Raw genomic sequence first — 26,658 nt, 5'->3', positions numbered from 1 at the left:
TGGAAGCTGTGTCATCCCTTCAGTGTCCAAGGTACGTGATAAAGTAATTACTCTTCACTTACATGGTAACTATGGAATATTTGGTTAGACGGTGAGGCACAATGCATAGGTCAGTAGCATTTTGAACTGCGCACGATCTGTCCCGCGCTACGTAGCATGCAATGGGAGAGTTGTTACTGTGGATGTGACATAACACAGAGACAAGCAGAATCGAGTTTTGTATTTCTTGCTGTACACAAGGTGCTTTACAGCCCTTCACGATGCAGTCGGTGAGATACGCACCGTCGGGGAGGGCTGAAACGAGGGAACCAAACTGCACAAAAACGCCTTTGATAATATCCCCCTTTTTAGTAATTCAATGGAAATGTTTGCGCACACAGAAATTTCAAGAGTTTCCAACAGCCCTATGGCTGGATTAAGCACTAGGGGGGAAGTCTCACCAAACCACCCTCCCCCCCGACTGGGAATGCTATCGGCATGTCAGATATTCACAAAACGCTGACGGGAGGCAATGCATTGACTATCCTGGTGAGGCATGGTCATCATTAAGACCTCAGAAACAGCCCTCAGGATTTTACTGCAGGAGGAATGGCAGCTGGTCGGGATATTGGGGATTTCCTCTGCTGTCTTCCAAAAAAGCTCTTGACCGTCCCCTTTGAGCATCCCTCGAAGCTGGGCAGAAACAAGGACGATGCAAAGGCTGATCCCAAGCACTGCCCCTCCCTCTGGCCAGCATGCCGGATCCCGGCCCCGGGATGACAGCAGGAGGGCTAATGATCTGGACGAAGGAGTATTTTTCTCTCCACTGAGCCATGCAGCAGGTTTGGGCTTTTTTTCAAGGGGGGGGGGGGGGGAGTTGCCCTCACTGCCTCATTTCCTGCGTGGGGCTCTGACAATTTGCCCTTTCAGTCCCAAGCGATTACCATGTAAATGAAGAGTAATTATTCAAAGACGGGTGCTCTGCTCAGCACCCTCCACATTTGGGTGAGCCGCTGGAAAAAAAAAAGCCTCGCATGAGCTCCCACATCCTGGCAGCGCTAAGGCCAGAGCTCTTGGGATATACACTCGATTGGTTTTATGGGCATGCCCGACCTCTTTGGGGGTGACTGACCTTACTTCCGGAGTCTTTGCTTCCACACTCCCCTTTATCGTACCACCATTTGCTTTTCAGCTTGTCTAAGACGCCTTGCTCACTGAGTTTCAAAACCGCTAGGTTTACGGGACCTCTTCAACCAGGGGGGAAATAACATAAATAACATTACCAATGTTATTTTATGTTATTCAGCACAGACAGTTCATTCACAGCATTCATTGAACAAGTTTATACATTGACAAAGTGATACGATTGAATACTCCATCTAGCCACCCCGCCCCTCCTCCAGCATAGCATCCCCCCCGCCCGGCATAATCATACAGCTCTTCCTCCAGCACAGCAAGATGAGTATTACTATATCACTTTGAGTAACCAGCAACCTCAACCACCTGCCGCGGATACTTGCAATGCTCCCGCCAATGTGGATGAGAGCAGACCCTCCCTGTCTGCAGTGCCATCAACAATTGGCAGGGCCCTGCACAGTATCTCAGTCTCCTCCGTATGTCCGTGCCCACGAGAATCCAGCAGGGCCTTTGGGGGGGAAGTGGGGAAAGGAGGGAGGTTGCCTTCAAGAGGCCTTGACACAACCAAGCGCTTCCTCTCCCTTCTGCCGAAGGAAGGGACCAGCCCCCGTGACCATGCAGGTGTTGGCGTCTATGCATTTATCTCTAGTCCCACTTAATTCTTGGTTGCTTCCGTTTTGGTTTAGCAATCAAAGGGCACGTCGTTACAGAGCGGGGGCATTCATTGCTCTCGGGCTCGTTCCGTTTGCTCTCCCTATGCGTTGGACTGCAAGGTGTGTTGGCAGCGCAGTTGCTGGTTACTATCCATGCTGTTTATACCCACTAGTTTGTTCTTACTGGGGCTGACCTTGGAATCACCTCCCCCGCTGCCGCATTCGCCCTTGTCGTACCACCATTTGTTTTTCAATTTGTCCAAAAGCCCCTGCTCGTTCAGTTTTAACACTGCCAGGTTTACTGGGTTTCTTTAAAATGAATAGATAACACTCGATGAGTAACAAGCGGAGAACACTCGTCAAGTCATGTGACAACAAGGGATCGGTGAACCAGTGTCCCTGATCCAGCCTTCCCCCACATGCTTCAATCCCTTGCAATCAGGAAATTCATTCCCGAGGACCTCTCGAGAGTTTGCCTACGTGGAAGAAGCTGTAGGGAACTATGTCACCGAATGGCTTTGCTTTGAGTAATAGCAGTCCCCTGCTTTTATGCTTTCTTCTACAGCAGTCAAATTGGTACACACAGGTCAGGCTAGATATACTTCTGAGCATCAGCAGAGATTTTTGTTTTTACCAACCGAAAAAAAAAAAATCAATTCGAGAACAACGATAATGTTTATAGGTGCAAAATTTGTCAGGTTTGGGGTACTTTTGGAGTGGGGGAGGGGAGTCTGGCTCGCCAGTCCCTCTTGAGTGATTCTCACATCACAAAAGACATATAAAAACAACACAATCAGCAATCATTTCTCATTAAGTAACAGAAAAGAGAAACATTTAGGCAATTCAAGGAGAACCTTCATGTGTTCAAGCTGATGTATGATTGGGACGTGTGGAAATAGATGGGCAGATCCTCAGCTGGTGGAAACGCACATTGCTCCCCTGAAGTCAATGCAGTGATGCCTAGCTCAGCTGAGTAGCTGCAGTCTCATTTCACTGGAGTCTGCTATGATTTAGCCTTACTCAGGTCTGCCAGAGGGCTTCCAGTATAATTGGGTCTACAATGCAAATGCTTTGCAGGACCAGTAACCCTCACACCTTTTCCAGATGCAGTTGGCTATGAATAGTGATGTAGGCTTAATAGTTTCATTGCCATGTTCCCAGGAGGATTCGGGGGGATGAAAAGATGGCAGTTGCCCTATTCAGATGCATGTACCTATATATTTTTTCAGAGCGCCTAGAACTGATGGATGTTTCCAGTGTTTTTTGCACGTGCATCTTTCAACTGACAAACTTTCTGGTATAGGTCCTAGCCGTTTGGCTGGTGGGGAGATGCTTTCATTCAGAAAGAAGAACAAGCTGGGTTCAAGAATTGGGTAGCATGCAGACCCAACACCATGATGTACTCCGCCTTCAGATGCATTCACACAACTTTTCCCCAAGTTGAGCGGTAAGCACCTGGGGGCAAACACTCTTCCTATGGCTCAAAAGGCCTGGGTGTGGGCAGATCCTTCTACCTGGGTGTGATTTCATCCACTCCAGTGGGATTCCCTGAACCACAGAGATCCTGCCGTGGGGATTACGTTGTGGGACTGAGACCTCTGGGGTGCTATGCAGACTCTTTGGAGATCGAACCTGTTTCACTCCAAAGGGCAACAATCAAGCTCTTTTCATGAAAGACTGAAATGCAAAGAGCCATGCTCATGGCTTTTTGCCAGTCCAAGAGGAGACATCTGGCAGCTGTTCTAGGGATGAATTTGGCTCACTATTTCCTCATCTCTAGATAACACCACCAGGGTCAAAGTACAACGTCAGATGTAGTCAATGGAAGCAGATGGGTGTATCCAAGGGAAGCATTCAGTTCTAAGTAACACTAAAATTATTTCAATCTTCCAAAGCAGAATAAAGGTTAATTAACACACCATCTGCAAGGAATGTTGTTAAGAAATGATATGAAGGAATAGCTAACTTCTGTGAAGGCATAGTCAATTAGCACAGTCAATCCTTTGTGGACTTCCTGGCTATAAAGATAACTAATGTGATATTTTGTATCACACATTATATGTTTTATTTAATGGTGTCATTTAAAATAACGGATTCGCACTCCAGTTCGTCTGAAGTATACAGAGCCTCCAATACTTCACCGTGACAGGCTTCTTGATAAAAGATTTAGCTGCCTGGGACATTTCTCTGAAATGTGTCATTCTAGGTGGACTTTTGACAGGGAACATTTTTATTTGCTCATCAGGCTTAGAAAAGCTGACATACCTGCTTAAGTGCCTCTGGTGCCTGCTTTCCTGTAAGGCCTAGACACGTGCCCCAGGGTAGGGGGGGAGGGTGTTTTAATTAGAGCGGCTCCTGGTTCTAGTTAAAATGCTGCAGTGTCATGTGTATTCAGTGCCCCGCATTCCAAAATGGCTGCTGGGGTGCTTTAACTAAAGCTTGTTGGATGAGTTTTAGTTAGAGCTGCCATTTTGAAACACAGGACACTGAATACGCCTGATGCGGCAACACGCTGGAGCGTTCCGATTAGAATATCCTATCAGACTCGACTAACCTAGTTAACCTAATTAGATTAGTTTAAATCAATTCATCTCATTTAATCAATCTAATTAGGGTGCAGAGTGCACGGATAGGCACTCCCAATTCTCAAACTCAGGCTTCCCCATTTCTTCTTTCTTACAACATCTCTATTCCTTCTTAAAATGTGAATTATACCTTTATATCTTTTCCCCCTCATTTCCTTTCCTCTGTTTTGATCATCTGTCTTTTATGGTGCAGTTTTGATCCTCGATGCACTAAACTGATCCTCTGAATGCTGGGTAATCAAGTTAATCTAGGGGCAAAATGCCCTGGGCCGCTCATACTGAAGGAACTGGTGGGGAGGCAGGTTTCCATGCATCGCAAGAAGGCGGCTGTATCTGGGTTTTCCACCCTGCTCCCATTCAAGTCAGTGTCAACATCCTTATCGTGGCTTGAGTGGGATCAGGAGCAGGCCTCCAAGCGCAACTTTGACTGCTGAAAACATTTTATTTGCTGTCTTGTGGCTTCCATGCAGAAAATAAGGAGGAAAAAGATTAAATCTGGCCTGAAATCCAATCACCTGGCCCTCAAAACACATAAAGAGAAGCAATATGTTTTGGAAGAAATAAAAGAGGGCCCAACAGGTATACACACACACACACACACACACACACACACAATTGCACGCGCACAAATATGTTACTGTGGGGATTAAGGGACTGTAGATGTTCTCTGACAGCCAGGTGCAAATGCTTTCTGCTACCACACTTGAAACTTAGGAGAAAGAGTCTATGGACAACTATGCACCCCAGAACGGAGAGCTGGTATGTACATCTCAAGCCAGATATCCATCTTTCTGATACCATGAGCCTGGCTGGTAAGCAAATCCTTCCAGTAGCCCCTCTGATGAGCCTATGAGGAGCCATGGGCTTTTAAACGGGCTTTTTGAGCATTGACTGCATATGATCAGGTCAATATGGTTGTGCTGTCAATGCAATACAGGCTGTCCAGGTCTTGGCAGTGTATTAACATATCTTGGGTTACCAATAAGCCGTGCCCCTTTCCCACTCTTTCTTCAGGAAGACTTTGGAGCAATGCAATGGTGCGGCTGCCCATTTGGTTTGGAGCATGTAGCATCCTTTATCAAACCAAGCTGTGGGGGCAGGTTTTTATATGTTGTGTGCTAACGTTCACTACCCCGATGTGCTATTAAACGATTAATGACAGCTAGTTAAAGCTTCTCTAATAGAAAATCATTCAAATAAGGAGTATCATAAAATTTACCTTTTTAAAATTCAACTAAAATGATGATTTCCACCCCACCATTTTTGCCATGAAAATGAACCGGGCTTTTGCTGTGAACATACCTGACATGCCTATCCTTTCTGGGAAAATCACGAGAAAACGTCCTGTCTTTTGAAAGTGGTCCTGCTCCTACTGAAGCCAATGGCCAAACTCCTGTTGACTTGAAAGGGAACAAGGCCAGGGGCCCTAAGTTCTCTTGCCAGGAATACCTGAGGCTATTTCTACCCTCCACAACTTAGTTGGGTGATTAACGGGTCTTAGTCTCACCTGGGTATGATCATCCCCACTGCAAAGAACTACCTACATGACTATGCCCTCCTGTTTCTGCACTTGCCCATAGGCAACCTGATGAATATCTTGTGGTTCGCTGTGCTGAGTTGCTCTAGGCCTCATCCCCAGTCCATTGTGCTCATGGCCGAACTGATCTGCCCTTCAGAGGGGATTGTGGGAAGGTCACTGGAGGACTTGTAGCACTCCAGTGGCTCTGCCTGCATCTTCACTTCAGGGTGGGTAGGTCCAGCAGAAGGTCCAGTGGGAGCCCATGTGCCTCACTAGGTAAGCTTGTTCTGGCTATAAGCCCTGCAAAACTCGGTCAAAAGGTTTTGTGTGTGCGGATGGTAGAGGACTAAACATTGGGAGGAGCCCGTGTTAACGGTGCAACATCAACAATATCAGCATCCTGCGTGTCACCTTGCCTGGTGCATGCTGTCATGTGCAGGGCCCCATAGTGAAGACAGACACCACATGACGACTGTAGAGAAACTACTGAAAGTTGGACAATTAAAACAACGACAACAACAACACGACAAAACGAACAGCGTGGGACAGAAAACCGACAGCATCTGTTCCAAAGAAGCACCAACAGGGCAAATGGAAAATCAAGCATTTTTCCTTTGTTTTCCGATCGTTTAAGGTCTAACCGTGCTCTGGAAGTGTGCCTGCTAAAGGGAGGCTTAGGCTAGGAGGACTGAGCTGACTTTTGGCAATTATTGGTTGGTTATTTTTTAAGACCATGTTTAATGGCTTCCTCACATGCCCTAAATGACTGGACCGGGCACGTTGGGGGTTATTCTGAACATCAGTCCTGTATCCTTATTTCCATATTTGCAAGACTGAACATAAATGTTGGAGCGAGCGAGCCGGGACGCCCCCCAGAAGCAGGGACAGTGCATCCACATCTGCTCCGAGGGACCCAAAGCACATCATCATCGCCTGAGCTACGTCTGAAGGGAAAAACTGCCTTCCGGACCCCTGCCCTCCATTCAGACGTGCCGATTCTCTCAGGGGAGAAACGGTGTCCTAAAGAATACATTTTCCTAGCCAACAAACGAACAAGCTGACTAATCTGAGTGGGTGAAATCCTGAAATTTAAAGAGGACACGGTGGCCCTTTGGCTTCCCAATTTTCTTGGAAGCTTTCCTATCTTCTTAATTGCTTTGCATCCTGCTCAGCAGGACTCCATTCATTCAGCAACTCCTTTTCTCTTCCATCAGCACAGGTCCCAAGCAGTTCGCTCAGCTTGGGCTCAGACTTTACCAAGGAAAACCTCCCACTGGCTTCGGTGGGACTCCGGATTTGATCCATTGTGTTTAATGCCTCGTGGAGCTTTCAGATAAAAGACTGTGCCCTACCCTCCTTTTCCTTCTGTACATTTTTTCCCATCAGGTTTTTCCTCTAACAACACATACATTTTTTATACTTAGTTTTGTCCTCTTTTGATGGTTGGTTGACACGGACGTGACTTGGGAACCTCTGTTAATGGAGGGAGGACAGGACTAACGCCACGAGTGAGATCTCGTCTGTGCTTGGCCCCCTTCGGCCACCCGCCAGCAAGTGGCAGAGCTGCTTTGGTGCCAACACCCACATGCCGAGAAGGGAAGCTGCAATTTGCATTGGTTCATGTTTATCGCTGCTTGAAAGTGGGGAAAAACTCATGGGTGCAAGTAACAGCTTCCCTTGGGTAGATGCAGCACTTTGCCCCTGTGTAGCTACACCGGTTGCTGGCCAGCAATGACTAAATCCCAGTACATACAGGATCAAAGGCCATTTTCCTTACTACAGTGTTAACGGAATTAAATTGAAAGCCCCAGTTTTATTAATCACTCTTACCATAAGACAACCCAGTTTCTCTTTTTTTTTTAGCATCCTCAGTGCCACAAAACCCTCTCATTTTGCTTTTATTTGTCCACTGTGTCTTCCTGGGCAGACTACTTAGACTATCTTTGTCAGGGTAAAGAAAATAAGAAAGCCCCATATAAAATAGAAACGTTGCTGACCCTCATTTCTTCTCTCTACATTCCCAAGAAGCGACGGTGGGTTTTTCGGTGCCGATGCATTGCTTTGGGGGCTAAACAGAGACCTGCAACTGGGAAAAGCTGTTCTTTATAACGCTCTTTCTATATCCCTGGGGATTTGCAAACGTATTTATAAGATCTGAATTCTGTGCTTTTTGAAGGGCTTCGCTCTCTTTTCTTTAAAGGAAGTCTTTGGAAATATTTCGTTTGCTAGTGGAGGCTGGCTTTTTGGCACAGGCCTTTGACAATGGCTGGTTTGAGCTCAGAAATGTGGAATGGGCCTCAACAGAAAGGTGCCAGCTGTATTCAAATTCACTCCTTGGCAGGCTGGAGCGCTCTTCCCTTATTTTGTTTTAATAGCAAGGATGAAAACCACTTCATTTTCCATTTCTGCCCTGCGCATCCGTGTTTCTTTGCAGACACACACCAAAATACTTCTACCACGAGAACCCCCTCGGTTCAGCCAGGCGCCAATCCGGGGTCATCCCACACATTGCAAAGATGTGCATTTCACACGCCCCGGGGATGCGCGTCCTTTCAAAATAACGCTCAGTTAATCAACGGTTACGAGACAACAACATCCCTGCCGGCTTACACAGTGCAGCCACTTCCGTGGGGAGCCAATTTCCAAATGAAGGGCTTGAAGAAATTAGTCACTCCCATCACTGCTTAATGGAAGCCACGTTGTTTAAATCCCTCGGGCACCCTGGGATGGGTTGATGCCTCCCCGACCCCCCGCTGCTTTCGTGATTACTACGACAATGAAGGTGGAGCCACGGGGATACACTGATGCATTGGGCTACGCAGCAAGAAGAAGCAAATCCAAGCTACTTACCTCAGTGCAGACCCCTTTGGCGTTGCAATGCCATAGCCTTTGGAATCCAAGTTACCTCCCACCTTCATTGTGTCGCACGGTTTCCGCTGCTCGATGTACTCGTTCATCGTGGACTCCAGGAGGTAGGCATACTTCCCTTTCGACTTTCTCACCCGGATCATGCCCTCTTCCGTGGTCCTCACAAAAACGGAGGGCTCGGCCGATTTCATGTATGTCCACATCTTCTCAAACACTGCTATTTTAGAGCGCTACGCAGGGCGAAACATAAACCCAGCAAGTGTTATATGGGAGGTGGAAGCGGAGACTCGCGTTTGGCTGGAGTCGAGGCCTATGACTTGGCTTCGCTGAGGAAGGATAGCTATATTAGAGGTGGTTTAATGGGTGACTTTGGGTCAGAGTGAGCAAATATCCAGCAAATGCTCTTGGGCACTTACAGCGTGGACTTGCAGGGTAAAACGTGTGTCATTCACCCTACCAACTATGAAACTATGAACCCAGGAAGCACAGGTGAAAGGAAGAAGCAATGCGTGAAGTTATATATCCCACAAGGAAATGGGAACTTAACCTCTTCCTGCAGCAGGGGACGATCACAGGCTGTAAAGACTGTACAGCATCATGAATGGAGAAACAAGGGAAACACTGAGATGCAGAAGAGGCAAGGATGAGGAAGCATGTCCGGGAAATAAGGCCCGGAGGTGAGGTAAGGAGGAAACATCTCTAACCATAAGAGCAACTGTCTGGCAGAGCAGACCCTCAAGGGAGGCAATAAATTCTTCACCGTTGCAGATGTCCGAGAACCGGTTAGGGAAGATGATGATGGAAAGGATGCCGGGTGAAATCACGCACAAAGGACGAGACAGACCGGACAACCATCGTATGATGGTCCTTCCTGGCCCTGCTGTCTCTGCTTTTGCCGTAAGTAATGGCAGCTTATTTATACATGGTAAGTGGTGCCATTTAATTACAGGGCAAGCCAAATAGTACTTATTCTGTAAACTTGAGTTGCGAGTCACAGGGTAATTACTTCTGGAGCTGCTAAGTGTAATTACTTAGTAATCTGCAGAAGCATGTAATTACTGTATATTTCAAGGGTATTTACAGTGTTCAGCAAACCACATGTGCTGGCATCCTCGGGTAATGCAATGAGGGGGCTGACTGGATGCTTTGCCCGAAAGTCTTCCTCGGTTTATCTTACCCTAAAAAATTCTTTAGTTGACCCAGCTTCCAGGGTCCCGTAGGCGATCTCTGTCTGCTTGGCCAGGTCCTCTGCACTCTCGATTGGTGACACCATCCTTTCGACCGTCAGGAAGGCAGCTAGGTTAGCCGTGTAGGAGGAGATGATGATCAGGGTGAAAAACCACCAGACGCCACCCACGATGCGGCCAGAGAGAGATCTGAACGGGAAGGGAGAGGGTGAGGGGGATTAGCACGAAAGAGGTGAAGATGCAAGTCACTGGTATCAGCTAGGAGATTAGTACATGGCTTCATACCACAGCAAATGCTGTCGAGCAACATGCGCTTTCCCCACCACTTCCTGGGAAGCTCAGTGCTCAAACAGAAGGATGCTTCTTGATGTCTTTACCTGGTCAGGAAACAGATTTGAGTAAAAATCCACCCAATTTTTATTCCCCCTTTGGTGGAAATGGCTGCCCGACTAAATAAATATTTTCATGTAATTTCAGATTTTCATACAGAAAAGCACAGTGATATAAGTCGCTGGAACATTTAGATTCCAAGGTCGAATTGTAGTGACATGATGGAGAAATCCATACATCTGTGACAAACAATAAAGATGCCGTAGTTCGACTATCAACTGTTAGAAAGGATGGTAAAGCGAGCCAAAAGTCCTCAAAGCATGCGTTCGGTTTTGTGTTCAAGGGATTCATCGTCTGGAGGCCCCATTAGATCATCCAGTGTGGCCTTCTGTACATCACAAGCCATTGCATCCTACCCATTTCCCCCTGTATTAAGCTTATGTAGAGAGAAGCAGGATAGGGCATTCGTATTTCACAGGGATAATGATGGGCTGCATTTCCTATCAGTCACCTGGGAGGATGTTAAATGAAATTGCATTTAAATGTGCTAGACCAGATCGTTTGTATGCCAGGGTGTTAGAGGGACGTGTTGTCTAGCTTGCAGAGAAATGCGGGTACCCGTGAGACACACCAGCGTCCCCGGAGACACCAAAGCTCAATCCTTGCTTTCTGCAGCATCCCTTGGGTCACTCCCCTGCAATCTGCACTCTTGGGTCTTGACTCTGGGTCACTCCCCTGCAATCTGCCCTGCGTGACAGTTATACAAATACCTCCTTCAAAAGAGGCTCGCAGGTCATCCTTTGTTGGGCTTTGCGTGAGGTAAGGCATCTCGCTGCCACCATTTCTCATGAACTCCTGTGGGCGAATGCAGCTTGGCAAACCAAACTGCACAGATCACCGCTTCGGCTAGGAAAAAACCACGTGGCACTAATCACAGACATTAGAGATGGGAGAAGACCGAGTTAACATAGTCTGTCCTTCAACCCACTTCTCTGTATGATACATTACTGCTCTGTCCGGTCTATTTTAAATGCCTGTAATGGGACAGTAACTCTTCTTTTAGGTGTCGGGTAATCACCTCATTTATATCAACCTGACCTGAAAGCTCTTTAGTTAAAATCATTTCCCTTTGAGCGCCGTTTCATAGAGACACTGTCTAATGGAAACCAGGGACCACATCTGCTCAGCAACAGAGCCCTTCCAAACACATTTGCAACTAGCAAGGCAGAAGGGAGGCTGCACATTTTTAATGTTGGAGAAATAAAAGCCAACGCAGCACACTCTGTCAGCCTCACGCTCCCAGAAGAACCAGCCCAGTGGTTTTTTGCAAGGCCCAGACAGAGCGAATGACAAGAAATGCAACCACAGTAAATTATAGGGACAAAACATCAACCCCCACCCCCCTTTTTTTTTAACATCCTTCTTCCAGGCTCGTAGAAGTCAAACCACTTCCTTCAAGCAGCAATACGAGTGTGCTTCAAGCCAGCACTGCATCCCTTCTTCTCCACTCCAGAGCCTCTCTTGACCAGTGGGATAAACAGCACGGTGGCTCCGTTATGTCAGCGGACTCATTCCCACCTGCAACCTGAGCTGGGTGTGAAAGATTTCAAAGCAATGCAATGCATAGTTCTGGACAGAGTCCAGGCCCCTGACCCAGTTAATATCTCCCATCTCTGAAGGGCGGTGGAAAGCTGATGGGGCTTCTTTACTTGCCATTGAAAAAACAAACCGAATCCTGACTATAAGCAGGGGAGAGAGGAACGGCTTTCGTGTCCAAAGGTGATAGACATGCTGTTACCACTTAGCAGCCATTTGCAACCCAGCACAATATTGTTGCGCTGTCCTGGTCTCCCTTCAAACCATGAAAGAAATCCCCTCCTTTGTTGGTAATTTCAGCAAAGCGGCCAGCGGATACATGGTCACAGGCACTAACTTGTTCCCACACTGTCTAGCCCAACAGGTGGTCTAAATCAGTGGTTCTCAACTTTTTTTGCACCAGGACCCATTTGTAAGCATCAACGGCCAGTCCTGACCCAGTGCCCCTCACTCCTGACTCACTGCCCTCTGCCCTCAGGTCCCAGGCCCACAGCCTGCAAGGGAAAAGTCCCCATTTCACAATTTTTTCTCCTTTCATAGTTTCACAGATAGTTTCATAGATGTAGGGTCGGCAGGGACCTAAGTAGATCAAGTCCGACCCCCTGCCCTGGGCAGGAGTGAAAGGAGAACTCATTTGTTGATCCATTTTTAAAAGTTTGTTTGCAACCATTTCATATATTCTTGCAAGACACTTTTGGGTCACAGCCCACGGGTTGAGAAACGCTGGTCTAAGCGAGAGATAAGGCACTTTGGGGTGGGAATAATGTTGGGGAAATTGAACAGATGCTACCCTCCTATAGAGGGTTTCAGCCTTCAGGATCATCAGCTGGCCGATGCCTTTTCCCAACACTAGCTTAGACTTCCTGGGTATGCACCTCACTACCTGGATAGAAACGCAGCAATTGGCTGTTGGTCTCTGCTCCCCCCAAGAAAGCACTGGCAGAGACAGACAAACAGACCCTCTTCTGCATGTCAGAACAGGGTACCCTGAGTGTAAGAGGTGGTGATACAAGGAGGTTCCTGCATGGCCTTTAAAATGATGATGTCTTTGTGTTTGATGTTCATCTGAGACAACGTCGAGGGGCAGCATGTGGTCCTCATTGCTACATATGCAACTTAGGAGACAGCACCTTAAGGCAGACCTCTAAATACGTGGCAATATACTTGACAAGATTTCAAGCTTGATGGGGAAGGGGCTGTCTGTTGTGTATTTAAAGAGCATTTAGTGCAGTGGTTCGACTGCAATATGACTGATAAATAGATAGCAATAATGAATGGAGAATGCCAACGATGATGACGCATCACGTAGTCAGACGCAACCCAACCAGACGTGCCTATGACTTGATACCCCTGACATATGTTAGGCAGATGGCACTCAACTTGGAATTATCTGGGTAATGAGGTACATTAATCACTCTGAACCAATGCCCAGTACAAGAATGTTTCTGCTTACCAGCCATAATGACAGAAAAAATGATAGTAGCCTCTACAATGCAGTATGATCTTGCACCACTGCCTTTGTAGATCAAGATACAGCCTTGCTAGTACCTGAAGTAACATTTTCAAAAGCACCTCTGTGACTTTGGACACAAAGTCCCATTTTCCAAAGTCACTTTGATTTTTATGACTCATTGAACATTGACAGAATTGAGGTTATATCTGTACTATGGATGCACAGCTGTGACTGCAGCTTATGCTGACATGCCCAGGTTAGCTTGAACCCATCTACCCTGTGCGTTAGCAGTGTAGTCATAGCAACACAAAATTTGGTGCAAGTCAAAACCTGTTCAAATAGCTGACTTTTTGGGTGGCCAGCCCAAGCTGAGCTCCATAGTGGCTACACTGGTACCATTACATGCCACTGCTAGTTTGAAGCTAGCTTGTATTCATCCACACCACACTGCACTATAGATATACATGGAATCTCTTAAGTCACTTAGGGCACCTGTACACACCATGGGTTTTAATCCTCATCAAAATAAATAGGTTTATAACATTTAAACGTGTTTATTTTGGAGCGTTGCATCTATGTGTACATGCACTAGGTTTTCAAACAAATTAAGCCGGGTCTCTGGCTTAAAAAGTAACATGGGTCCCTGGTTTAAAAATCGTGATGTGTACATGAGCCCTGAAGCACTAACAAAGAATCACCTTCAACTTAAGTGACAGAGGTCATTTTTTAAACCAACTGCTTAAGCCCCAGCACAATCCATTAATTATCCCTAATGAACAGCCTGGGCTTGAAATCTCTTGCATTTAGTATTCTCATGTCTCCTAGCCCATGCCAAACATAACATTAAGATAGTCAGCTCTCTGCTATCCTGAAACAAGAGCCAGTGACTGAGCACTCTGTTAAAGGAAGGAGAGATTTTCAGGATTTAGCACTCACAAGGATGTGCCATGGGTCCTGACATTTGGATGTGTGCGCCTGACCTTTGCATTTATTAAAATTCATCATCATATTAATTCTTGGGATGAGCAGGATTTTTCAAAAGAATAAAATCTGTGAAAGTAAAGAAGATCACAGTGAAGCAAAAGGTTTTAATTAATGTTCAGTTAAATTAGAGATGTGGGAAATGGTGCAATAGCTAGATTAGCCAGATGGATTTTTTTTTTACCTATATTATTCCCTCTTGACCTGGAGTGTCTCTGTCCCACACACTCCAATCTGTGACTATTATAATTGCTTACAGTCACTTCATGCCTTCTCCCCACCTCTAGTTAACTCTTACCCTCATCACTCTAGCTACCAAAAATGGCATATCAGTACTGGAATATCACTATTGGGTTCATGTTCCCCTAGGAAATGAGATTGGTGTATGTATATCCTCTCTACAGCACATGATTGAAATTAGAACTGGAATCTGTTCTGTGGGAACCTGTGATAGATATAAAAAATGCTTTCTGTGAACTGGGAACAAAAAAGCCACAATTCTAATATTTCCTCCAAAATGAAATTTCTGACAAAAAATTGGCTTGGGACCCTTGAAATGTCAAATCTGGATAACGCTCAGAGGCTTCACTTCTAAAATATGTCATTTCAGCAAGGGGGAAAAAAACCCGTCCCTTTGATGAGCCAAGACGTTTGTTTTCCACATTATCACTTCAACTCTTTGTGCATCTCAATTAAAAGGCTGTATAAGATATAGAGCAAAATGATACGTAAACAATGTTAACACTGTTTGAATTAATAATTAACATTTCCATGCATGCCTTAACGCAGGAATCAAGATGATAAAGCTGAAGGGAATCGCTTGACTTTCTCCTTTTGCTGATGCTTTGTTTTTACTTTTTTGCTGTTACAAATATAGCTGAAACCAAGAGCATTGTTGCAGTCATGCATTTTTCCAACTGCTCCGTTGCAAGCGCTTTGGCCACCTCTACTGAAGGTGCCCAAGGTTGGCCAGGGAGCATAGCATCCAATCTCAAGGTAGCTCCTGCACTGCTCCGCTATTTAGGGGAAGGACCTTACAGAGGACAGGGCAAGGTAGTGGGGGTTTTGTGGTCCCCCTTGCCCTGCCTTGCTGGGGGCTCCTGGGCCAATAACATTGAATGTAGCTGCTGCCCAAAGATGCAGCCTGCCTTAAGGGTGGATGATACAGGATTAGGGAGCTAGCGTCTGCTCCAGATCATTTCTTGAAGATTTCTACACCTGGACACCGAAGCACAGTTCCTTACAGCATAATTCTTATGTCTTGCAGTATAGTTATAATACAAGTTTTGTGCTTTGCTGTATGTTATGATTTTTTGTCTGCACAATCTCTATCCTCCACTGGCAAGAAGCTTCAGAGGAGCCAGGAGGAACGGAGGATCTCAGGTCAGGACAGTATCATGCGGGCGTAGGCCGCAGCCAGCATCCAACCTTGTTAGCATCAAATTCTCCTTTCCCTTATCCTTCCAGTGGGCTTTCAATGCAAATTTACCTTGCCTACCTCATCAACGGCCTGTAGTTTTTGTCTGGCTGTGCGAAAGAACTAATTACAAATTGTGCCTGATCAGGCAAAAGTCAGATCATTTGCTAGGCAGACCGAGAGCAATCAGGATCTGTAGGGAGACAGCAATGCTACAGTTCAGGAGCTTCAAAATCCCTCCGCTTCTGTGGGTTTGAGCCATTGAACTGCATTCAATTCCAGCTTAAAAGAAATTTTGAAACCCCCTCTCCTTTCCTGCAGGACAGGGGGACTGTGGCGCTCCCGAACTGCACGCTACTTCTGACAGTGAATAAATGCAAATCGCCCGTCTTCCCATGAAGTGAGTTTCTTCTCTGCTCTACTTTAAGCATTGATGGATTCTTCACAGGCAGGAGAAAAGCATCCAGCTAATCTCCCATTTCTTAAAACAAAATGCAACCCCAGATCAGACAATTTGCTCTTTGATCTTATCCCTCGCGGAAGGTAACTGAAACTAACAGGAATTTGCATGTGCTTTGCAATCTTATTACGGAGCGCACCGGTTCCCTAGCAGAATACATTTTATAAAAAAAAGATTAACAAGATCGTCATGAAATATACAGAATAAATCTCTTTGAAAAGTGTTTGAGGAGCTTCTCGGTTCTCCCCCCACCCCCGTTAGAATTTATTTCTTGTGGAGAATAATACTAAACTGACAGTCTTTTAATTAGAAATGCAAATCTGGGATTCTAAAGCCATGATAGCTTTGGGAGGATTTCCCAGATTTGCTGTTAAATTCATTTCTAATAAAGGCTTATTGGAGTTGACTGACATATTTGTCAGTGACTTGATTTATGCAAAAAACGATGAATACATTTTTCTTAGACACCTGACTACAGAGCAAATGCAACTTCTGGTCCTGGACACGCACACAGAGTCGATGCGCTCTGCTCAGTTCACCATTTCCTCCACGCAGAACTGCCCCTAAGTCACTTAATGCTGCCCAGCATCCACTGCTGGGGCTGGCAGGGGATTTGATGCAAATGTTTCCAATGGTTGATGGAAGCATTGGCTTAGTTCTGTGAAGGGTTTTAGCTTCAAGGCCCACTCTGAGCTATTCGTTTAAGCAAACCCTAATTCTCAAAGTGAATCTCAGTCAAAATAATTCCATCCCCAAAGCAAGGGTTGGCTCTAGGTTTGCCCAACAGGTTTAGGAACAGCAGAGGCTATATTACAAACCTGGTCTGGGATTGCTAGCCAGCTAAAAGGAAAGTTTTGTGCACTTTCAGCATCCATCATGCAGCTTTTGCACTGCTGAGGAAGTTATTCTCTTATACTTTCTTGCTTCCTGTAGAGTTTTGAATGACCGACCGGCTGGTTTCTGACATTTGACCCATGCTTACAATGCAGGGCTCGCTCCCTGTGTTGTTTTTATTAAATTTCTTTTACTGTTTGCTGACTTGCTGAATTTGCACATTGCTCATTTCTCGACTCTGCTTTCCTTGTATGAGAGTCTGGAATTGCACTGAAAAATGCAATACCTCTCATATATGCGTATGAAGAAGTTTTGCCCTGGCATTTCTCCCCACAGTGTTCCCTGGGGAGGGAATGAATACATATTTTAGTTAAAAACAGCTGCCCTCCTCCTGTGCATAGATAATAACTAATGCATAACCCCGAGCGACTGTTTAGTTAATTTCCTTATGGCTTCCTAGAGACTGGGTAGCTACCACTGCTAAAAAAGTCTGGCGATCCGAAGAGCTTTCTGTGACAATTCACATGGCTTCAGGAGCCCACAATCCCCTGCTGCTGTTTTACATCCATATACTTCCCCCTACACAAACAAAACAGGGCTAATCCTACCTCATACCTCTGCAGGCACAGTGAGCATGTCTACATGTGTGCTTTAATGCACATTAGCTTATTTTAATGTGCATTAAAGTGTCACAAAAACTGTGCACTTCTGCTAATGCTCATTAAAATAGGCTAATGCACCTTTTTCTAATAGCTCACAATGGAGGTACTACATTTAATGTGCATTAGCAAAAGCACATTAATGAACATGCAGATGTGCCCAGTGGATGCCTAGACATGTGCAGTGAGGCTGCTCCGGTGTGCTATAATTACAGCGTGTTGGAGCAGACTTGATTAATCAAGTCTGCTGGAGCGTGGTAATTACTGCACTCCAGCAGACTCCAGTGTCACATGTATCACCTTCCCCACAATGAAAAATTAGTGGTGGGGGCATTTTACTTTTGACAAGCTTTATTTAAAGTGCCCTGCCACAATTTTTAAAGTGTGGGACGCTGATATGATACATGTGAGGCTCTGGGTACTTTAATTAGAGTAGCTCTCGGAGCACAATATATCACCCTAATTAAAACTGTCCCAATTCACCCGATCCCCCCCCCCGGGAGCATGTGTATGAAGACCCAGTTAGGCTTAACAAGTGAAAACCAGACCCTAGTGAGAAAATCTATGGCAAAATTCTCATATATAGAGAGTTTGTGTTCTCTATATATCTTATTTAGAGTCTATAAGGTGAGAATCTACCCTGCCTTCAGGCTAACACAGTGAATAACCTCTCTCAAAAGTCCCATTGATAAGCCAGTTGGGTGACTTCAGCAAATGGCCAAATAATCTGTGCTCTATTCATGCAGTGTCACGAGCTCTGGCCATGCCGAAAAGGCTGCTCTCCTTTTCCCCTTGAGCAAAATTTTCACTGTTAAAGAAAAGAAGCCGCTCAGAGATTTGTTTTCTCACTTTGGTGACATTAGTTAGCTTTGCTGAAAAAATCTCCCCAGGTGACAGAGCATCAAATCAAGATGAAAGGCCTGGGAGAGCCATTACTCAGGGCCTCTCTCACCTTCAGGTGGCACCGAACGTGCCACCGCTTGTCCTTGGTCTTAAGGGGTGACTTATTGTGGTAATCCTTGTAGAACCAACAGTTCCTTCCCCAAATTCCCCTTTTTGCAATTATTTAGAGGCAAGAAGTAGTTTCTTTAGGATGAATTACTCTCCTAAGTAGGTCCAGGTTCCATATAAATTTCCTTCCTTGTCTCTCTGTGCTTGCTGTATCTTATTCAACAACCTATCGCCCTAACAAAGGGTAGCACCGGTGGTACTCTTCTGTGAGTCCTCTAAATCTTTGCCATGTGGAAGAAAAGTAATGTCTCTGCCACAAACCTGGCCTCTCTCGGGAGGTTCATACTGACACAGAAGCACCTTTACTTTCATCCTGGCCCCCTTAATATCTTCCAAACTTCCAGAGTGGGAGGCTCAAACCACAAAGGGGAAACAGTGACAGCAGTAGCCTAATGCACGTTTACCTGCTAACATCCCAGGGGCTATTTTTCTTACAGGGAAGAAAGCCACCGCCTCCCTTGCCCCATCTGTTTCTTCTCAGCTTCTCCTGACTCCCACTGAGAGACTTCCAGTGTCAGGGAAAGGAGAAAATCATGCAAGAAAAGGAAAAAATCATGCTCTGTATCTGTCCTCTTCTCTCCACCCATCCCACCCTCTTCTGTGAAGGGAAGAATGGAGATTTTTTACTTTTGCCATCTCACTGAATTTTTGTGCTTCCATGGAGTTTAAGGGGCCATGTGGTCATGTAGTCTGACTACCTGTACATCATCTAGTAACTTGTGCAAGTTGGATACCTAGCACACTTATGCCCCTTTCAAAAATGACATGTTAATAGTGGGGAGAGGATCCCTGCTTGATCTAGTTTATGCTGTCCATTCCAGCTCTTTGGTGCAGCTGGAAGTTATCGTAGTCTTACTGGGTGTGTCTACATGTGCATTTACTGTGCAGTAATTTATTGTGCAGAAAGTTACTGTGCAGAAAGCAGTTCTTATGTGCAGGCCAGTCCACACACACAGGGTTACTACGCATGGCTTTACTGCGCAGTAACTACTTAGGCATAAATTTGCTACCTGCATCATGAAGGTAGCAAATTTATGCCCAGGTCAATGTACGTTGCCATACTTACTGCACAGTACAGTTGCACATGTGTAGACGTGCTCCTGTACTGCACAGTAATTTTTGGTTACCATGCCATAACCTAAGTTACAGTGCAGTGATGGTGCACATGTAGACACGCTCACTGCTTCCTTCCCTCTGTCTTTCTTTTTATTTGCTCTTCTTTATCCATAGCTCACTGCTTTATTGATTCCTCCACTTCCTGTCCTCCATTCTCCAGTTCAGGTATTTGCCTCTGACTGCTCATGTGACTTCACAGGGATACGCACAGGAATTAATTAGCATTTGCAAAGTGTTTTGAAGTCCAGTGAAGGATTCTGTAACTCTGTACACTTTCATAGGGCCTTTCATCTGAAGATCAAAAGTACTGTATGTGAGCGCTACAGCGACTGAATAGCTGCTCCTCTGTTTGTGGATCTGAGGGAAGGCAGAAACGGTTCTGGGTAGCCAACCATCAGAATGGCCATATGGGTTTCTTACTCGGATCAGCTGCTTCAAAACAAATTGCTGTTTATGGAGACCTGTCCACCACCCTGATAGAATATGGAGATTTATGGAGAGACCGGGCATGGCTCATCTCTTTGCTCTGCAGGTACAAATGGAGGAAAGCTACCCTCAGGTGTGTGTAACAGGAGACTTGCTGTCCACAATCTTTCATTCACAGGCTCCTTCTGATCCCAGCAAAAACCCCCTGGGCACTGGTGCTCGCTCCTCCACACACTGTGGGGTTCTCCAGAGACTTCCCAGACACCCCATGTGCCTGGCTGGGGTCTTTAGAAAAGTAACTACCAGCTCAGCTCCAAAATGATCCTTATCCAATCAGCCACCTCTTCCTCTGAGATGAGAACGTGGGCTCCACTCCATGCCACGGATCAGGCATGCTGCCTGCTCGAGACTTTGACCAGCCTCCGTGGACCCACTGCTCCTCAGGGAAGCCAAAGCAATCAGTTCCTCCCAATCCTGATGGTCGTAGCTATGCTAATGAGCACAGAGTCCTCCTGAAAATACCTGGACCGAAACGAATTCAAGTATTTGCCTAGCTGGAGCTTCCATCAGAGAACACGAACCATGAAATGAAAGAGGAGGGAGGGGACAGAAAATCTTTCCGTGGCCTTCTTTGCTCGGGCACCCACAGTGCTGGGACTGCCACTTCAGTGAGAAAGCTCAGAAACAGGTATCAGGAAGAGAAGCTGAAGCCGCTGCTTTCTACCGGTGCCTTTTTAATGTTTCAAATGGCAGCTCTGCCCCAAGAGGAGGGGAAGAGGAAGAAGTGCTACCCTGGGGAGCTCTGTTTGCAGGCAGGTGACTTTCCTGATGATTTCCACCCTCCGTGTCCTCTGCTACTTCACCGCAATCCTGACACGTAACGCGCCACTCTCGGTTAGCTTTATATGTACACCTCGGCTCTCTCTTGGGACATATCTGCTCCGGGGGCACAGGGACTCAGCTGGTGGCTCCCCTGCCCAGTTCTCACTCCCACCCTGACAGCTGGCCTGGAGCGAAAACCCGTGCGAGGAACAAGGCAGATGCTCCAGCTGGTCCAAGCAGCTGCAGCTGCAGCTGAAACAGGGGCTGGAGCCTGGGAAACTTTCCTAAATCATAGCGTCATAGAAAATGAGGGCTGGAAGGGACCTCAGGAGGTCACATCTAGTCCCACCCCCTGGACCAGCACCAACTACATCATCCCAGACAAGGCTTTGTCTACCTGGGTCTTAAACACCTCCAAGGATGCAGAGTGCACCACCTTTCTGGGTAACCTGTTCTAGTGTTTTACTACCCTCCTAGTGAGAAAGTTTTTCCTAATATCCAACTTCAACTTCCCTTGCTGCAGCCTGAGCCCATTGCTTCTTGTTCTGTCATCTGCCCCCACTGAGACCAGTCCAGCCCCATCTTTTTTGCAACCACCCTTATATATACTACCCTTCTTGCAAACTGAGGGACCAACACAACATGGGCTGCTATCCCCCGTTCTCTTTGCTCATGAGCTCTCTTCTTTCCCTGACCCTGCACCCATCCGGTCTGGTCAGCCTGGAAGCTCTTTGGGGCACAGGATATCTCCTACTCAAGTGCAGGGAGGGCCTCATCCTCAGTTAGGCATGATGATCATTAACAGGATTAATGAATATTAATAATGAGCCCAAATGTTTTCTGAATTAAATTTGCCTAGTGGCTACTCTGGGGTAGGAGCACTTATGGGCCAAATGTGACCAATACCACCCTGATCCCAAGGAACCTCCCTCCCCACCAATAACGTGTTGTCAGAAAGTCTCTCTTTCTGCAAAGAGGGTTGGTTTTGCCAAATCAGAGTTGTCTGATGGGCACAAAGGATATTTTATTGACATCTCTGCCGGCATCGCCTGTGGCATCCATTTCGTTGGTGGTGAGCAGACGTGGCGGAGTCATTATAGAGAAAACTCCTTTGAACATAAAAGCAAGGTATCCTTCAGTGAAAGGCTCTCTGGGCTGGCCTGCATACCTATGTATATCTGAAATTACTCTTCTCCTCTTGCCTCCATCCTTTCTCTCTCCAGAAAGGGGGCTCATCACCTGCTCTGCACACATGTAGCTACCTCCTAGTATACAACTCTGTCCATGCTCCCACAATCTGCAGTGACAACCCTTCCCTGAAGCAGCTTTTTATCCCTGCCTGTGACCATGATCGGCTTCTCCTGCTTTCTGCTTTGGGACACCTGTGAGGCCCAGCTACAACACAGTGGGTGGTGACATGTTTGCATTTGCAAATGTATAAAGGAAATGTGTGAAGAACCACCTCTCCAGCACCTTTGGTGAAGCTTGAATCAAAAACAAAGCAGTTGCAACTAGTCCAAAACACTAATTAAAGAGACCTGCTTCCCCTTCTCAGTTGATTGCCAGGCTGTTTTGACCACCTCTGGGTAATGCAGTAAATCAGCAAGCTGCAGCTGTGCCTGCTAGCTCTTCGTGTCTGAAGCCAGAACCATTTGAATCCAGAAGCCCAACGCTCAGCCAACTGTGGATCCAGCGTGCAGCATGCAGATGACAACCTACTGCCGATAAAAGTGATGAACAGCACGCCGGGGAGTTATTTAATGGAGTTTCCTTGTGAAAACAGATCCAAGACTTCCCATCTTATGTGTCATAATGTTCTGGAGTGGTAACATCAAGTGCTGTGTAACTGGCACTGCTGCGAGGGAGATGAGGGTCACTTAGTTCCCTGCAACCCTGGGTGCATGAGAAAAAACACCCAGGAAGCCCAGCTTGATGTTAGAAACATGTGAGTGAGTGTGTCCCACACCGGTTTTAATGCTCATCTGCCCTCAGCTGTGGCTACATTTAGGGATAACAGGCTGTCAGAAAGAAGTCTTGGTTATTCGTACAGTCAGGTAGATGGAGCCGGAACTCCATATTTATAACGCACAGAAATGCAAGGAATTATTTCTTTGGTTTAGGACTGAATTACGCCAGCACTCTCCCAAAGATATTTGCTGATTTAAGCTTTCTCTCTCAGTCCCATCCTCACCTCTCCAAGTGGAACATGAGAGCACGAGGAAGGCCTTGTGTAGCCATGGGCTGCAGCATCTTGGCTGCCATGACATGTGTGCAAGTACCAGGGCCGGACAGTCATGGGCAAACTGGGCAGCTGCCTGCGGCCTGGACAGAAAGGGGGCCCCAAAATGGTAATTTTCATTATTATTATTACTACCATCATCATCATCATCTCGGGAGAAGGGGATCCTGATACTAAAAGTTTGCCCAGGGCTGCCAGGAGTCTAGGTAGGGTGCTGGCAAGTACCCAAGGAGAATGGTTGACTCTGATTCACATGGCTCCAGGAGCCCACAATCCCCTGCTGCTGTTCTACACCCATGTGCTTCCTCCCACACTAACAGAATAGGGCTAATCCTACCAGATACCCCTGCAGGCACAGTGGGTGCATCTACATGTGCGCTTTAATGTGCATTAGCCTATTTTAATGCGCATTAAGGAGTCACAAAAAACCCATGCACTAATGTGCATTAAAAGAAGCTAATGAGCTTGCAATTTTCTGAGCTGTTTCTATGGCGAGTCACTGAGCTTCCTTTGCTCAGTGCATTTTATCAGTATGGGTGTTCATCGACTCTTCAGGGCTTGTGAGCACTGCCTCTGCCTTCTGACCCAAATTTCACCTCCCTGGGTCAGATCACTGCAAAACCAATTGGTATCTCTCTAAAGGGGAAGGAGACATTTCCTGAAGTGGAGAGACCCATTTCATTTTGAAGACTGAGTTGAGCTCAAGTTGCAACAACATTTAAAAGAAGAAGGTAACTGGCCCCAACCTTCCTGCCGAGATGAGTCCTGTAAGACCCCTTAGTTCATGCCAGGAAAGAAGCATGAAGCAGTTGGAAAGAGGAGACTGTTTGAATGGCTTCCAGCTTGGAGCTGGCTTGCTCCCAAAGAAAGGAAGGGCAGCTTTGACATCTGCCTTGAATTGTGCCCCGTCTGTCCTAAGCAACAGAATCAGCAGGAAGTTGGCAGAGTCGCTACTGCTCTCACCACCAACCTCTTCCTCCATCCTCATGAAAGTCCCTCTTGAAGACAGTTGCTCCCAAACCCTTAGAGCCAGTGGACAACTATCAAGCGTCAACATTTGTCATGGACAACCAAGCTTGTAACTGAAAAAGGGTGGACGGGTGGTATCAGGATGATTTATATGCATCACAAATCACCAGTGATTGTCAGGCCACAGTTTGAGGAGACACCGGCTATTTTTATCAGGAGAGGCTGAGGGACCCGGGCTGATTTAGTCTGCAGAAGAGAAGACGAAGGGGCATTGAACAGCAGCCTTCACCTCCCTGCTGGGGGGCTGCAAAGAGGATGGAGCTGGGCTGCTCTCAGTGGGGGCAGACGACAGGACAAGGAGCAATGGGCGCAAGTTGCAGCAAGGGAAGTTGAGGTTGGATATTAGGAAAAACTCTCACACTAGGAGGGTAGTAAAACACTGGAACAGGTGACCCAGAGAGGGGGTGCAGTCTCCATCCTTGGAGGTGTTTAAGACCTGGCTAGCCAAAGCCTTGGCTGGGATGATGCAGCTGGGACTGGTCCTGCTTGGAGCAGGAGGTTGGACTAGATGCCGCCTCCTGAGCTCCCTTCCCACCCTCATTTCTATGAGTCTATGACCTAAGGTATCTTTTGGCTGACCCACAGCAGGGAGCTTTCAGTAGAGATGTGACCCTGGCTCAAAGAGGACATAAAATATTGGTGAAAGATGCAGCTGTTCAGACCCTTCCAGGATTGGATGTGGACGTGCCAGGAAAAAGTCCTCCTGATGTCGAAAGAAACCTTCCAAGGCTGGTTGTGCTGCTCTAACTCTGCTGGTAAAGTTAGAGCACTACCATTTTTTTTCTGCCTGGACACAAGGCCTAACTCTTTCAAGCTGTCATGGGTTTGGATCCTTTTGAGTTTCCCACCCAAATATGTCGAAGTGCATTCTGGGAACAGGTAAGACTCAAGTGCTATTTTTTTCCACACTTCCTTTCCTGTAGGTCTTGGTGACTGGGTGCAGAATATTTATTAACTACCTTGAACGCATGCCCGCTATCAGCAGCTTCTTACTGGTCCTGAGTTTCGCATTTAACAAATGCTTTTTGCAACTTCCTAAACCGTTGGGTAGTGTTTTGCACAGCATAATGGTTTATGGCCTGTTCCAGCCTTGACTGATTTCTGCCCATAAACGCATTCATGAAACTGTTTGCAATTCTGAGCAATTTCTGTCCTTTTTCCCCCCAATCTGAGCCCAACTCTGTTGCATTTCAATCAGGGCCTGGAAAGCACAGGTTCAGAGCTTCTGGGGGTAGCAATGATCAGTGCAATCATCTGCTCTTCCTTGCTGCTGAACCCAGGGCAGAGATTTCCATCCAGCAATTTCTGAACGGAGTGTGATGGAAGCCGCGGGAGCTGTCTGACCAGGCAGCCAACTGACTTTTCAGGCTGTTTGCTAATATCAGACTGTTTCAATTGCAGTGCATCTTTTTCATTCCCAAAACAGCTTGCCTTCTGCACACACAGACATCGCACACAACTCCAGCCTCTGCACAGGGACACTACACATACATTACCCGCAGCTACAGCTCCAAGATTATCCCCTGGCGTCACTGAACTTCTTCCCTAGTGTTATGACACTTGATGGACACTTCTCCCACCGTATCTGGAAACGTCCATGTCCATGCTTCACCAATGGAAACCCTTTCAAGCACAGATCCAGAGCTGGACACTACAAAAATAATTTCATACACATGCCGCACACTCCTGACCCAAGTGGCTCTTCTCCAGAAGCATTAGCACCTGAAACCAGCATACACCAATACCGCCCTTCCCATTATACGTCATGCAATCATGGAGCCCTCAAAGGAAGTATATCCATGACTATTTAGCCATTATCCTGGCTCTCTTTCATAACCACAGCAGCTGGCAAATGGAGATGAAGTTTTAGGCAGCTGCCTGGCACAGAAGTATAATCAGGATACCTGGGTTTCTGGCCGACTCTGGGACGCTCAATTCTTTGGTTGATGGAGAACAAATATGATGGTCCCCTAACGGGATGGGAAATGGTTGCCCTGCCTATGTAGCATGTCTTGCCTCAAGGCAGGATGGGTGTACAAAATGTTTCACTGTGGTGCTGCCAGCTGAGATAAAACTGCTGTCATCATGGCGGACAACAAAGATAAGGCAGACAAAAATACCCCATAGGGAACCAGACACATTGTGTGAACACGCTGTGCAATGGCAGCAGCAAATTGATCATTTTTTGCCTGGAAATATTTCACGTCAGAAAATGCAGCTTTATTGCCATCAACATTTTCCATAGAAAAAGCACTAATTTCATTAAAAAATTTCAGTTGTGCTACTGAGAGAACACCCCCCCCCGAATATTTCAACACACTTCATTTTGTTTTGAAACAGTGATTTAAAACTGATAC

General features: G+C 46.4%; 1 protein-coding gene across 3 annotated transcripts in view; it reads right to left on the bottom strand.

The window, feature by feature from the left end:
* GRIA1 (glutamate ionotropic receptor AMPA type subunit 1) overlaps positions 1–26,658 on the bottom strand; it is a 141,012-nt gene that overhangs the window by 9,640 nt on the left and 104,714 nt on the right. Inside the window, exons 12-15 of one of the 3 annotated variants that reach the window (XM_019535263.1) lie at positions 9,919–10,117; positions 8,724–8,971; positions 1,964–2,078; positions 1,113–1,226 (exon numbers count right to left, since the gene is read on the bottom strand). In XM_019535263.1, coding sequence (XP_019390808.1) covers positions 1,191–1,226; positions 1,964–2,078; positions 8,724–8,971; positions 9,919–10,117 — 598 coding nt within the window. In that variant the 3' untranslated portion in view covers positions 1,113–1,190. Of the gene's footprint in view, positions 1–1,111; positions 1,227–1,963; positions 2,079–8,723; positions 8,972–9,918; positions 10,118–26,658 lie in introns of those variants that run through there. The other 2 variants (XM_019535262.1, XM_019535261.1) reach the window with 2 other exon arrangements.

Source organism: Crocodylus porosus, unplaced genomic scaffold, assembly GCF_001723895.1.
Source record: "Crocodylus porosus isolate Cpor-Errol unplaced genomic scaffold, CroPor_comp1, whole genome shotgun sequence".
In the NCBI taxonomy this organism is placed as follows: Eukaryota; Metazoa; Chordata; order Crocodylia; family Crocodylidae; genus Crocodylus; species Crocodylus porosus.
Note: the sequence above shows the minus strand (reverse complement) of the source record. Positions and strands in the feature narration are given on the sequence as shown.